Below are 13,011 nucleotides of genomic sequence, written 5' to 3' on the forward strand. Positions count from 1 at the left end.
AGACGCAGTTGTTTGTTTTGTCCATCGAATCATTATCACAAGAATCAACTCTTAACAAATGGTATCATTCAACTGTCCCTGGGCGTTCTTTCTAACAAAACAGATAAAATATATCAGAGGGCCATAGCAGTTCGCACATAAACATTAAAACAAAATAGATAATTCAACTCATCAGGAAAACATTCCTTATAAAGAACATGCTTGGTGATTATTAAAATTACATTTTTTTTTATAAACAAATACATATCTAAATTTTAAATTTCATATTGAAGGCATAATGGGTTGAAGTTAGGACAAATATGTTTTCCAATCCTACGTTTTCCCTTACTGGGCAGAGACCCAGGACAAATTGTATTTGACATTCCTGCTAGACGAACAGTAGGACCTCTTTGTTTGATGGACACATTCAATTAACTACCAGCATAGATAACACGAAACACTTAATCAGGCCAACAGTTTGACATCAATACTGAGGACAGACATGATGACGTGACCACTGAAGGGATTTCCTTTGAGAACAAGTTTTTAAAAAGTCAAATTACATTCAGCTTACACAGCTGGTGTGTGATCAGTGCATTGTCTGCACGGTGCTTTATACGATATTCTGGCCTCAAGGCCTTACTGCAGTACTGTACTGATGAGAGAGGTGTGAAGGAATAGTCTGACAGTTTTTTGGGGAAAATATGCTCATTTGCTTTCATGCTAGTAGTTCAAGTGATACAATTTCTTACATCTGTGCATAAAATATAAGCTACACCAGCAGCCAGTTAGCTTAGCTTAGCATAAAGACTCAAAACAAGGAAAAAGCTAACCTGTCTATCTAGAACGTTTTAGACCTAAAACTTAAATAATTTATTTGACTAAAAAAAGTGGTTGTTTTGGTTAACAATTAAAATCATTTTTGAAGCAGAAATTCTCAGGTTAGTTTCTTCACTGTGCTGCTTTTTTTGTCTTATGTGACAGAAACTATAAAAGTCTCAACTAAACAAAATTCAGTAGTTGCAGCCCCCGTTTTTTTTTTTTTACGTTACGTTATAAATGCACGATTTGGCCACCGTGTCAAACTGACGTGGAGGCCTGGTGCTCGTCCTTTTTCAGTCTTTATTGCAAGGCTAACTGCTGGCTGTAGCTTTATATTCACCATACAGAACTGAAGTGTGATATCAACTTTCTCATGTAGCTCTCGGCAAGAAAGCAAATAAGATAATTTCCCCAAATATCAAACAATTCCGCAGATTTAAAACTCAGTGTTACGCTACGATGTGTGAAGTTTAGGAATCTGCATGAGGAAGAAGATTCTGCTGATCCCTTCTGCTGATTATGGAAAAAATACGACAGATACTCTTGGACTTGGACTGGTCAGACACACGCATGTAGGCATATGGGACGCACGATATGCTCTTTGGCTGAGTTCAGGCATACATGACACAGGCTTTCACACTCGACACGCATCAGAATAAGCATTCTAGATAGTAATGGCACTGGCCAGGCAGGCAGGCACCTAGACTGAGTTCGGAGTTACGTACACAGGCTCTCAGTATAGCAGAAGAATGACGTAAATGAGGTGACAGTGTGATTTGTTACAAACAAAAAAAAAGATACTGTGGTCATAGATGGCACATTTGTAGTGTGCGCTCTTGTGTTTCATGATAACCTTTGAGAGGTGGAACAAAAAAAGAAAAGCAATCCTATGATTAAAATCCATCGCGCAGGAGAGCATAACTGCACACTCAAAAAGGTAAACAGAACTGAGGTGCAGAGATGTGTTATAGAGGGGAAAAAACAAACAAAATGGCTGCCCTGAAATGACTAATGATCTAGCTTCAAAACATACACAATAATACGACATTAAGTTGAGATATAACGAAATTAGGCTGCATTAATAAGTAATAGTACCTGCCTTGTACATACACAATTCAATAAAATGAAACAAGTAGCTAGGATACTTGTCTTATCAAAAATATGTAGCTTTGGTAAACAAGTTGTGTGGAGAACTGTTGTCTGAACATGTTGATGTGAGAGATCACTACATGACATCTAGGAATCGAGGGTGAGAAAGTTTCTGTTTTGAGGCTATGAAGTCAACGAGAGGAGAAGCAGGCCAAAAATTCCACTCCCCCAAATCCTCTGTCCTCTCCCCCCTGTCACCAGCTGATGAGGAACAGAGACAGCAAAAGGCAGCGAGACTCCCGAATGGAACAAAACTGCTTCGTTTACTGTCCCGAGCACCGATTGAAGAGTTTCTGTGGTAATGTAGCAGCATCGTAATGGTCTGCGGAGGACAGACTCCTCCAGAGCAGAAGTGGAAGACTACTTTATCCTCTCCTCCTTCCAGCAGTTACCCCCCGCCCACCCCCCCTCACACACACATACACCCCTTTCCCCATCCATAGCAGTGGAAGACTGGTCAGACATCAGATTTTAACAGCGCTCCTCGGATATCCACAGTGGAGACAAGACAGGTGAAATAATTTATGTTCCTTTTCTCCGCTCAGGTTTCATCTGGCCAAGCTTCTTCGCTGTATTGTGGGTTTGATCCAGGCATGACGCAGATATCCAGATATTCCATAAAACTAACCACCTCCTTAAAACTCAAGCTTCTACCATGCAGCGCAATCTTCCTTCGGTCACACGTCGCTCCGTCCATCTTTCTACTTTCTTTCGTTTTCTCGCAGGTGAAATTCTCTTCGAACCCAATGTTCATCTTCCCATCTCCTTATTTTTCCAAATCATCTTTTTGCAATTCTGTGTCAGCTTCCCGTTTCCAAAATTTCAGTCGACCTTCTCCACCTTCCCAATGATCTTCTCCTCGAAGATTGGCAAGATGGCGTCATCGTCACGCACCTCCTCGAACACGACCCCGCAGTCAAACTCGTCGCTCACTTTCTTGAAGTAGAACCTGTACGCGACACACAGGGGTATTTGATTACTTCACAGCCAAACAATGTGACAAATTACTCTTTTAAAATGCAACATTCCCGCCCATGCTATACATTTTCAAACACAAGCATCAGATGTTCTCACCTGTAATGGCCCTTTTTGGTAAGAAGCTCCTTGAACTGGCCCAAAGTCACCACCCGGCCTTTGACTGATGTTCGGTATGGGATTGGCTCTCCACAGAAGTAGTATGCGACGGTCATGTTCTCACACACTTGGCGCTTACCAGACTTATGCCTGAAAGAGTGCAAGATCCATTTCAAACAAAGAAGAAGAAATGCAAACACGGACACAAGTTAAAGTCCTCTGAGGCAAATACAAGTGATTTTTGGGCGATACAAATACTTGACACCTACCTCTGCTTGGCCTGCTGTAGTGCGTTCCTCCTCCTCTCCTCCTCCAGCCTCCTCCTAGCCTCCTCCAGCTGGGTGAGGGGGTTGGGAGCCGGGTTGGGGGGCATAGCTGGGTCCTGGATGAAAGGGTGCGAGGGCTGGACCTGGGTGGACGATGAGCCGGGGATGGCGGTGGACACTGAGGAGGGGTTGTTACGCAGCTGGGCGGAGACCCAGGGGTGCACAGCTCCAGGTCGCTCCACTGAAGTTGGACGTGGTGACTCACTGCTGGCTCCCGTCCGCCTGGAGCTACTGGTGCTTCCGCTGAAAAAACAAGGAGCGAGGGATGAATGACCAACGATTTTTGCATTTTTAAGTTTTGCCCCTACAGACACTGATGCAAATGTATTAAATCAAATCCTGATAAAAATCAAACTCCACACAAAATGACTCACCCGTGTGAGGTCTTCCTTTGTCGGTCTCCTTCCATCATCCATTGCAGGATCTTCTGGTTTCTCTCCAGATCCTCCATTGGTACCTGGGCCTCCATGCCCCGCCCACTCTCTTCACCTTTGCCTGATGTCTCTGCTGCCTTCTTACAACCTCGCCTTGTCAGCGTGCTGCCTTTACTACTGCAGAACGAACACACACACACAAACCAGTTGAGGTCATCTGAATGAAACACACCACATTGAGTTTGTTGTGGACCAATCAAATGTGAGCGCATACGACCACACTGGCCTACCTGTAACCCATGCCCTCAATCGTGCTGGCTCCTGCACCGTCGGCGTAGTTACGACTTCTCCCTGCGTACTGGTTGGCCGGGTCTCCGTTCCACATGATGTTAGCCTGAGACCTAGAGCCCGCCTCCTCCTGTCCTTCTCTTCCTCGGTGGTGGTACAGCTGCTTGTGGTGATGCACACCTGAGACAGACAGCGCAGTGAGTGTTAGTGGCACCAAGAAAGGTTTTTAATATAATCTTTATAAAGCCACGACTGTGAATTGTCAGGGTCTTCTGATGCTCATCTTATATTGTCAGTGTCTCTAGTCTCTCACCCTTTCACCCCTGCCTGAGTGTCTTACCTTTGACCCCAGCAGCAGGCAGACTGTGACCTCCCCCTCGGTGTGGAGGGTAGTGAGGCGGGCCCGTCCCCCCGTCAGGTGAACGCGATGATTTGGGAGGAGTGTGCCGACCCCCTCCTCCTAAGGTGCTGTTGGTTGCCCCTGGCGACTGGCAGCCCGGCGTCTTCATCACGCGTTGCACATGCTCATCCAAAATAGATTCCGGGTCGTCGTCCTGGGAATCCTCCATGGCAACCAGGCCGCCGTAAGTGGCGACGGTTGCCGTGTTAGCAGTGGTCTCTGAGTAGCGGGCGCCGTAGAGAGGTGGAAACGATGAGGGGAGGGGGAGTGGTATGCTATGAGAAGACATGGAGGTTGTCACCGAGATGTCAGCATCATCACCCTCTTCTTCCTGTTGGGAGGAGGAGACGACAAATATATTATGCACAGTGTAAAAAAATTAGGATGTTCACAAATCGCATGTGTTGGATAATTTAAGACAAACAGAACCATCCATGTAAGTGCTTAACTTTTAGCTTTTGTTCCCAGTGTATCCTGCTGATTGTAAGGTGACACAGGATGCAAATGAAAGCTAATCAAGATGAAACTGTAGTCCGAGTTTGTTTACGCAGAAATTATGAACACAAAGGCCACAGTTTGGGTTAGCTCTTATACTACACATACAAATACAAGCACACATTGTTATAAAAGGTCTGGACTGAACACATGACGTCCAGAGCCTCTTATGAGTTAATGCCGGCCAAACTGAAAGATTCTGTGACGAAATTAAGTGAAATGTGGGTTAGCTTCTCACATTTATTATTGGTGGGAATCATCAGATAGCGATATGTAATACAGAGTCTTAAGCTTCATTTCCACCGAGCAGACCGGTTAAGCTCAGTTCAGCTACACATTAGAAATTATTATTGTCAAGTTGTGCCCTCCTGTTTTGTGTTACCCTTCTGTTGAGGTTCCTAGCACACTGAGCCAATACTAAAAGGTGGACACTGCATTTTGGAAACGGGAAGATGCAGACCATTGATTGGTCAGATGGAACAACCAGAGTTCATCTGGCTGATCCTGTGCTCTGAAGAGGATTCGTTTTTAATCAGCCATCTTCTGTCTCGCTGCCTGTAGCCTTTTGTCAAGCAAAGCTTGCTTCCATGTTTAAATAAACAACCACACGTGTGTGCTGTCTGTAGGAAATGTGTGGTCAGTAGGAGAAAGAAAGCAGTAGAGCGTGAGGGGAGTGTGTGGTCGAGCAAGGGAGAATGCTGTAAACGATGATGCTGTGCTGTTGTGTTTGCTTTTTGTCATCTCTGTGTTTGTGTACTGACAAAAATCACTTTGGCAGCCGAACATGAATAAAGCAAAACATAATTTAAACACATTTACACTATGAACCTTTTCAATAAACCAGTCGTTCATCATCATCTCTGATGTGAAACTTTCAGATTTCCACACTATCAAATAAATGTGTCGTCCAGCCGTAGTTCTGGTATAAACTCCAACCACACTATCTGTGTTTCTCCTGTGTGGCCGCTGAACTCGCTCGGAGCCGATTTGACGACCAAACAGTTGCTCATTACTGAAAGGATCAAGTATTTCTGAGGCAACGTCAACAGTGTGCGAATAACCGGAATGAATTACAGCTCGACCCGCAGTGTAAGAATCACACTGCATACAAACATCGCTGGACTCACCAGTCGTACTCTCTTCAGCCTCTCTTCGAGTCTTTCCTGAGCCTCTCTCTCTCTGAGAACCGTCTCCAGCCTGCTGATGAGCTCCGCTGCAAACCTCTCAGGCTCTACGTGGATGTCCTTTGGCATGCGGTACGTGCGCTGGATACAGACACAAGGGCAAAAATTACATGCCAAAAATTCCTATACACATCTGCGCTGAAATTTAAATGCATTTTAGTCAATTAACATAACAATTATTAACAAATGTGGGTAGGACAAAACATTAATAACCCTTAAATTACACAAAAAGGAGAGGGGCACTGTGAAGAGGAAGACATGAGACAGATTCTCTAATCGCAATTAAGGAACTAACTGTGAAAGCTCATAATCGTTTGTCTCAGAGTGCTAACATTAACATAATACAAAATTGTGTGACCCGCCCTGAGCTACTCATTGTTTTCTGCTGCATTAATAATTCAAGCTGCAACAGCATGTTGATAAACAAATCCCCGCTGATATTTGAATTAGGTCACCAGGGATCACGTTACCGTTAATGCTACATGCAGCTGTGAATGCTGATAGGAGGCTAAATGAGTTGTGTGTGTGTGTGACTCACAGGTATATGAGGTAGGGGCACACGTCCATTGGCTTTGGCACTTTCATGCATCTCTTTTCGATGCTGCTTCCGATATCTGTATGGAGGAATACCATCTCTGCACACAGAAAAACAACAATCAAACAGAGATCTAAAACACTCACTGTTGTCATTAATCATGTTCAAATCCAGACGGCTGAATTAATAACCACATGCAGCAACTCTGGGTTCATCCGTGCGTACTTACACGCTGCTGTCGGTCAGTGACAGTGTGTCAGCATCGCTCGACATGCTCTGCTGCTCACTGTCGTTGGCACTGGTTGCTGGAGCGCGAGCATAGCCCATGTTAGCGTAGTACGGATTTACCGGCTCTCGCCATGGCCTGAAAAGATAGTGGGAGAGATTTTATGTACTGAGCTCACGTGAAACAATGATACACGTGCACGTTTATGCACACTCGGCACGAAGCTCGGAGTAATCCATGAATTTTCACATCACATTAAACACACATTTCTATGACCAGGACTTCGGTCTCAGGACATCTCATGTTTAGTTGTTGGCAGCTCAGCAGGTTTGGTTTCTTGCTTGTTTAAACTAACTAATAAGACTGTTAATACACACACATATATATATATATATATATTCAGATAATATTTAGCATTTTCACACTATTTTAAAATAAAAAAGCAACAAGAACAATTCAATTTTATACAGAAAGCTTAAGCTTAGGGGTTAAATAAACAGTTTCCTATGATGAAATGGAATTCATTATTATTATTTCAACAAATAAAAAAGCCATGGGTTAGAGCTTGACCAATGTACTGGTATATACTGTATGTTGTCGGCCATGAGCCGATAAGAAAACTTCTTAGAGATCATGATGAAAAAATGATGCCTGAGGTTATTTATCATTATTACATCCCCAGTGAAGTTTAACGTTTCAGTGCACTGATGTTATTTTGGACAATAATGTTTATTGTTAAACTGTCAAATATCCTGCCTCTGATATATATCTTGTCATCTTTGTAGAAATTTCCAAAAACGCGTGTATGTTGGCCATAAATCCTGTTTTGGTCGTGCTCCATGATGGATAGTAGATTTGCAAATGAGGCAGTGTTTTTACTGAGTAAAACAAAATGTTAAATACAATGATTAGACTCAACTGGTGTACACTAGACGTGCCAGTCTTAATAATGAAAGGAAAAATATTGGCATCATTATCAATGTTGTCTATGTGACCAGAGAAATGATCCAATACTGACATTAAAACATATTTCAACAATCACACAGGGTGATTATCATGATTTTTAAAAATATTTTTAGGTAATAATGTAAACTCAAAGACATCACAGTCCTCTTAGGCATTCAAAAACGCTGACAGACACACACACACACACACCTGTACTCCCTGCTGTCCTGCCTCCTCCTGTTGGACGAGGCTCTCTGCGGTGCCGTCTGCATCAGCAGGCTATGAGTCAGCCTACCAGCTGGTGTGTCTCCACACTCCTCCTCATCTTTCTCTTCCTCCACTGGCCTCACACCTCCCCCTCCTCCACACCTACAATGAGATTTAAATATATATTTTGTCAAACATATGAAACATTAATTACGGCACAAGTTGTGGGAATGTTTTCAAGTTGTGTTAGTTTCTACTCCGGGAAGTTAGTGTAATCTCTTGTTTAATTATTCCAGACGGAGACAATGAATCCTGCGCTATCAATAACATTATTGGTGCATCATCTTACCTCCACTCCTCATCCTCAGCGAGTGTGGGTAAGTACCCAGGCACAGGCTTAGCTGGACCCGATGAAGGGCTCTGATCACTGGGGTTAGGCTTGGGGCTCTCCCCTCCAGTCCGCGTGTACTCCAGGTACAGATCCGACTTCAGAAACAGAGGGTAGGTGTTCTCCTCCATCATGCTCTGGATCTCTATCTGGGCCTGGAACAGACAAACGAAACAGTGAGTGGGTACAAAACTTAATGACGCCTGAAGATGTTTCCTAATCACTAATTAAGTCCACCCACTCAGCGCTGATACATTTCAACACTACCGGTCTGAAAGGTCTTGACCTGGCTCTTGGCTCTCAACTCGTCCCTTGATTGAGGCTTAATGCATTTTCAACACCGCTTAGCTTTTGAATATAAATGTGAACGCAGATTTCTGCGATGACTACGGGGTTTTACTGCAAAGTCCAAGTTTCATTTATGTAACCGACCGCCTCGCTGCTCAAATACTTGAATGAGACCGACACAGAAAGGTGCGTTTATGGCAGACGACAGCAACAGAAAATGAGGGCTGCAAAGAAATCCAAAACTGAAACGAGCTTCATTTGTGATTATTATGCCAACTCATTCTGTCTCTGTTAACGAGCCCTGCGATGGCAGTTTCACATGTATGCGGTCTGAACAAACAGTCAGCAGACCCACAAAAAGAGCAATCAAGACAGGAAGAGTGAACGAGTTCAAGGGCAGAAAAGGACACAGTGAAAACTAAACTGAAACTTGACCTGATTTGGTTCTTTGTTGTGGTTTACTTGCAACACAAGAAAACATGAATCAGTGCTTTGACGGTAGAGGTGGAAATCTCTTAGCACTTCATGATTTGATTCAGGGGACTATGATGCGACTATAAAATGATTATAAATACATCGGGATTCATCAAAACTTTGGGTTTCGACACAGTTTATTCTTTCAAAAAAAACAGCGTATTTGTAATGATTCATAATCAAAAAAAGCAAATTGATCTGCTTCCATTATCTTTGCTCAAACTCTGCCGTCCTCACCAAAACTCAAGAAGTAGCCTAGCTCAGGCCCTGTCCACACTGCACAGGCGTAACTTAAAAATGAATCTTTATCTATGCTTTTTGGTCTTTCTTAAAGGAGTTATGTCATATTTTATTGAATTACTTGAGTTTGGACACTGACAGAATGGATCTTATATTGTCTTTATTTAGAAAGACATAAATCACAGTGAAAATACTGCTGACAATTCTGTTTACAACAGCACACACATGCCCAGCGGTCATGTGATATACGTTTTCAGGTGTGTAAGTGCGGCTGGAGATTGTTTTTGTTTTTTCAAAATACCTGTGTACCTGCGGACTAGGCCCAATAATGTGAACACGACACATATTCTATCACATCACACACTTACATCCATTATGTTTCCGTGAACAGTGTCGTCTTTTATAGGCGATCATCTTCAAAATCCTGATTGACTTTTCTCCACCTCGTTTCATATGTGACTTGTTTGGAGCTGTAGTTGCATCCTTTCTTTGTCACGTATTTTAAAATTTCATTTACATTTTACTACAGGGGTGTAACAGCCCTATATGACCACAAGAATATTTTCAGCAACTTCGGTATCATAAATGGATTTCGACTGCAGGACTTGTTTTAGTTCTTGGCCCCAAAAAACAATCTTAGTTGAAGCACCACTGAAAGCTACATACGGGTCCATCACAAGCTTTAAGGCTACAACAACTGCTGTGCGGTATTTATTAATCTTCCAATCAATGTGATTAATCATCCACAGAAAATGAACACGTACACAAACATCCTATCTATGCTACAAATCAAATTTGGCATGTTCTTAAATACAATACTTATAATCACGCCCGGCTACTTCTGTCCTGTTCAAAGGCCAACTACCTGCGTCGTGATGGAAGCAGACATGGCTGCCACGTTCCTCAAATCTAGAGGTAAACATTAACATACAACCGAAATATGATGGCTTTATAAGTACAGGCCAGAAACACTTGCCCTCCAACCCCTCGGCTGCATTACTGGGGACAGGTGATTAAAGTCGTGACACAAACAGACCTCAGCACCAGTCTGCGGACAGCCCTATCATTGACGCAAACCGTGGTACCTTCTGGGTGTCAGACATTGTCTTTTAAATAGGCAAAACTCTATTTCAGTTGCGGCCAGCTTGCACAGGAATGCTGTTTCGCATTACCTGACACCTTAACAGCCTTACATTTCTGTCTCATAGCTTGGCTGACCTAACACATTCAAAGATGGACAAAACACAGCCAGGGAGAAATCCATAACACCTTTCACTGGCCCGTGTAATCCAACAACCACTGCTCTTATTGGAAACATTAAATCTGCTTTTTAATTACCTGTTCAAACATGGCAGGGTCTGGATGCGGCTTTCCCACACAGTCTCTGATGAAGCTCTTGGTGGCTGCTTTGATCTGCCTGGAGACAATCCCACTTCCGTCCACAATGTACTTCCTGTAGATGGCCTTGGCCAGCTTAGCCCTCTTCTCCTGGCTAGTCTTCCTGAACCCCGAGCAAGCAAGCCAGAAGTCGAGGAGGTCTGCACACCCTTCCTGGAGCAGGAAGTTTCGGAACAGCTGGATGCCTTCCTGGTCGTCTAGGAGGGAGTGAAGCGACTCTGCCCACTTCAGGTAAGGTGGCGTTGGTGAAGCAGAGCCCTCGGGTTCATATCCCAAGTCCAGATCAGGGCGACGCGGGGTCGCAGACGACGAGGAGGGCGTGTAGCTTGATGGATCCCCCATTTTAGATGAGGATGACGGGAGATAGCTGAGGGTCTGGAAAAGGGTGTTTGGACGGGTGCTGGCTGATTGGCCTGGGGGGTCCACATCAGATCCCTCCTCACCAGGAACTGGGGGTCGCGGAGCATCCTCGGTAAAGTGGGTAGGGCCGCTCAGGGAGGCCACAACCCCACCACCGCCCCTGTACCCAATCCCATGTAATTCTCTGACAACACTCATGTCTCTGATTGCACAAGGCAGAGATCAGATCTTGCCCTCTAGCAATGATTTTGCTGGCAAACAATTCACCCTACGAAAGAGAGAAGAAAGGAAGTCAGTTGTTAGAGTACGAGTTAATACAAAGGTAATAAACATTGTCACTATGACAATACAGATGACTGACTCATCTCACACCTCCCTCGCTGTGTCATACGACTATTTTTATATGGTAAACAGCACTTTACAGAAACACCTAAATGGGATGATGAGCAGAACGGATACATAAACTAGAACAGAGCAGGATGTAGACAATTGTGGTATCGATCTTATCACAAAAATACACATTGCTAGAGTGCTAACTTAGCATGTAAGTTTAAATAAATGTTCATATGATGTGTTGTTAATACTGGCAGTTGCTTGCAGCTACAAACTGAGAGTCCAGTCTGCTCAAAAACAAATGAATGCTATGATCTTAAATCTGAAGTTCACCATTAAGTTTTTTGTCGTTAGTTTAACAGCTAGCTTAAAAGCTAGCGCTAACAGTTGTCAAAACAAAGCACACACTTCGTGCAGCTAGACCTCCCTTTCTAAATAATCGACTAATGTTAACGAGCTAAGACAGCTAGCTAGCCTTGTAGCAATGCCACCACCAATGCCAGTGCTTTGAAGTGAGAATCTCATTCATCTTGGCCTGCAAAGACGGTGGGGGATGGGTACAGAAACAAACTCTACAACCACACAAGACGGGCCTGCATGCAAAAACACTTCAACTCAAGCGCACTTCGTACATTTATTCGTGCCAAGCAAACTCGTACAGAAGTAACGCCAACTTTACTACCGGTTAACATCAACAAATCAGCCGATCTAACATCAAACAAAACAAGAAAGCGAGGGCACGTTTTCCACTCTACTGGCTGCAACGCCAGCTAGCTTGGTGTGTTAGCTAGTTTTGGTTAGCTTGTTAGCTGGCTAGCTTAGCTAGGTACGTTAACGTCCCGTGTTTTCCACAAAAGTGTCCGTCCTACCGTCTCTGAAAGCCCGATCCCCGTAATCCGCTGCATTGGGGATACTGGCGCGAACTGTGTGCTCCAAAACGCAGCATATGGAAAGCTTTCTGATATTAAATATTAACGAAAATAACCCGTCGACTACCCCCTCAACTCCCCATGGTGGCTGGTTTCAGAGCAATAATACAGAGCGAGAGAATACGTGCGTGCACGCCGACGCCGTGTGGTGTGTAGTACGTTTATAGAGCTGCAACCAATAGAAGCGGCAAACATAGAGCATCACCAAGTTCCCAGGATCATCATTATACTGATGATTTATATGCAAGAAGCACTTTAATGTTTTAATCTAAACTAGTTTAATGTGTAACAAAGCATTATACTTCAAATGCTCGTTGTAGGTTTTAAGAATCTTTATCTGCAAAGTAACTACAGTTACAGTCAAGTATATGCAGTGTAGTAAAATGGACATTATTTCCTCTACTTAAGTAAAAGTAGCAATACAACAGGTTAATAATGCTCCATTAAAAGTCCAAGGTCAGCATTTCAATTTTTGTAACAGAAAAATGTAAGTAGGGTTGTAAAGGTATGAATTTTTTATGTTGTGATAATCATAAAAAAAATAACAATATCACAGTGTATGGTATTACACAATTACTAATAGTATTATTATCAATC

At 43.4% G+C, this 13,011-nt stretch overlaps 1 protein-coding gene across 1 annotated transcript; it reads right to left on the reverse strand.

Moving 5' to 3' along the window:
* Window positions 1-2,378: 2,378 nt before the first annotated feature.
* Window positions 2,379-12,531, reverse strand: LOC311249184 (axin-1-like). The gene is given in 14 exon segments (XM_084340024.1): window positions 2,379-2,899; window positions 3,025-3,174; window positions 3,294-3,593; window positions 3,725-3,901; window positions 4,015-4,192; window positions 4,353-4,743; window positions 6,035-6,172; window positions 6,630-6,726; window positions 6,856-6,990; window positions 8,008-8,166; window positions 8,354-8,547; window positions 10,733-11,305; window positions 11,307-11,420; window positions 12,355-12,531. Coding segments are annotated over 14 exon segments (2,769 nt in total). The 5' UTR covers window positions 12,391-12,531; the 3' UTR covers window positions 2,379-2,772.
* Window positions 12,532-13,011: the final 480 nt, after the last annotated feature.

Source organism: Pagrus pagrus (assembly GCF_965226575.1).
Source record: "Pagrus pagrus genome assembly, chromosome: 2".
NCBI lineage: Eukaryota > Metazoa > Chordata > Actinopteri > Spariformes > Sparidae > Pagrus > Pagrus pagrus.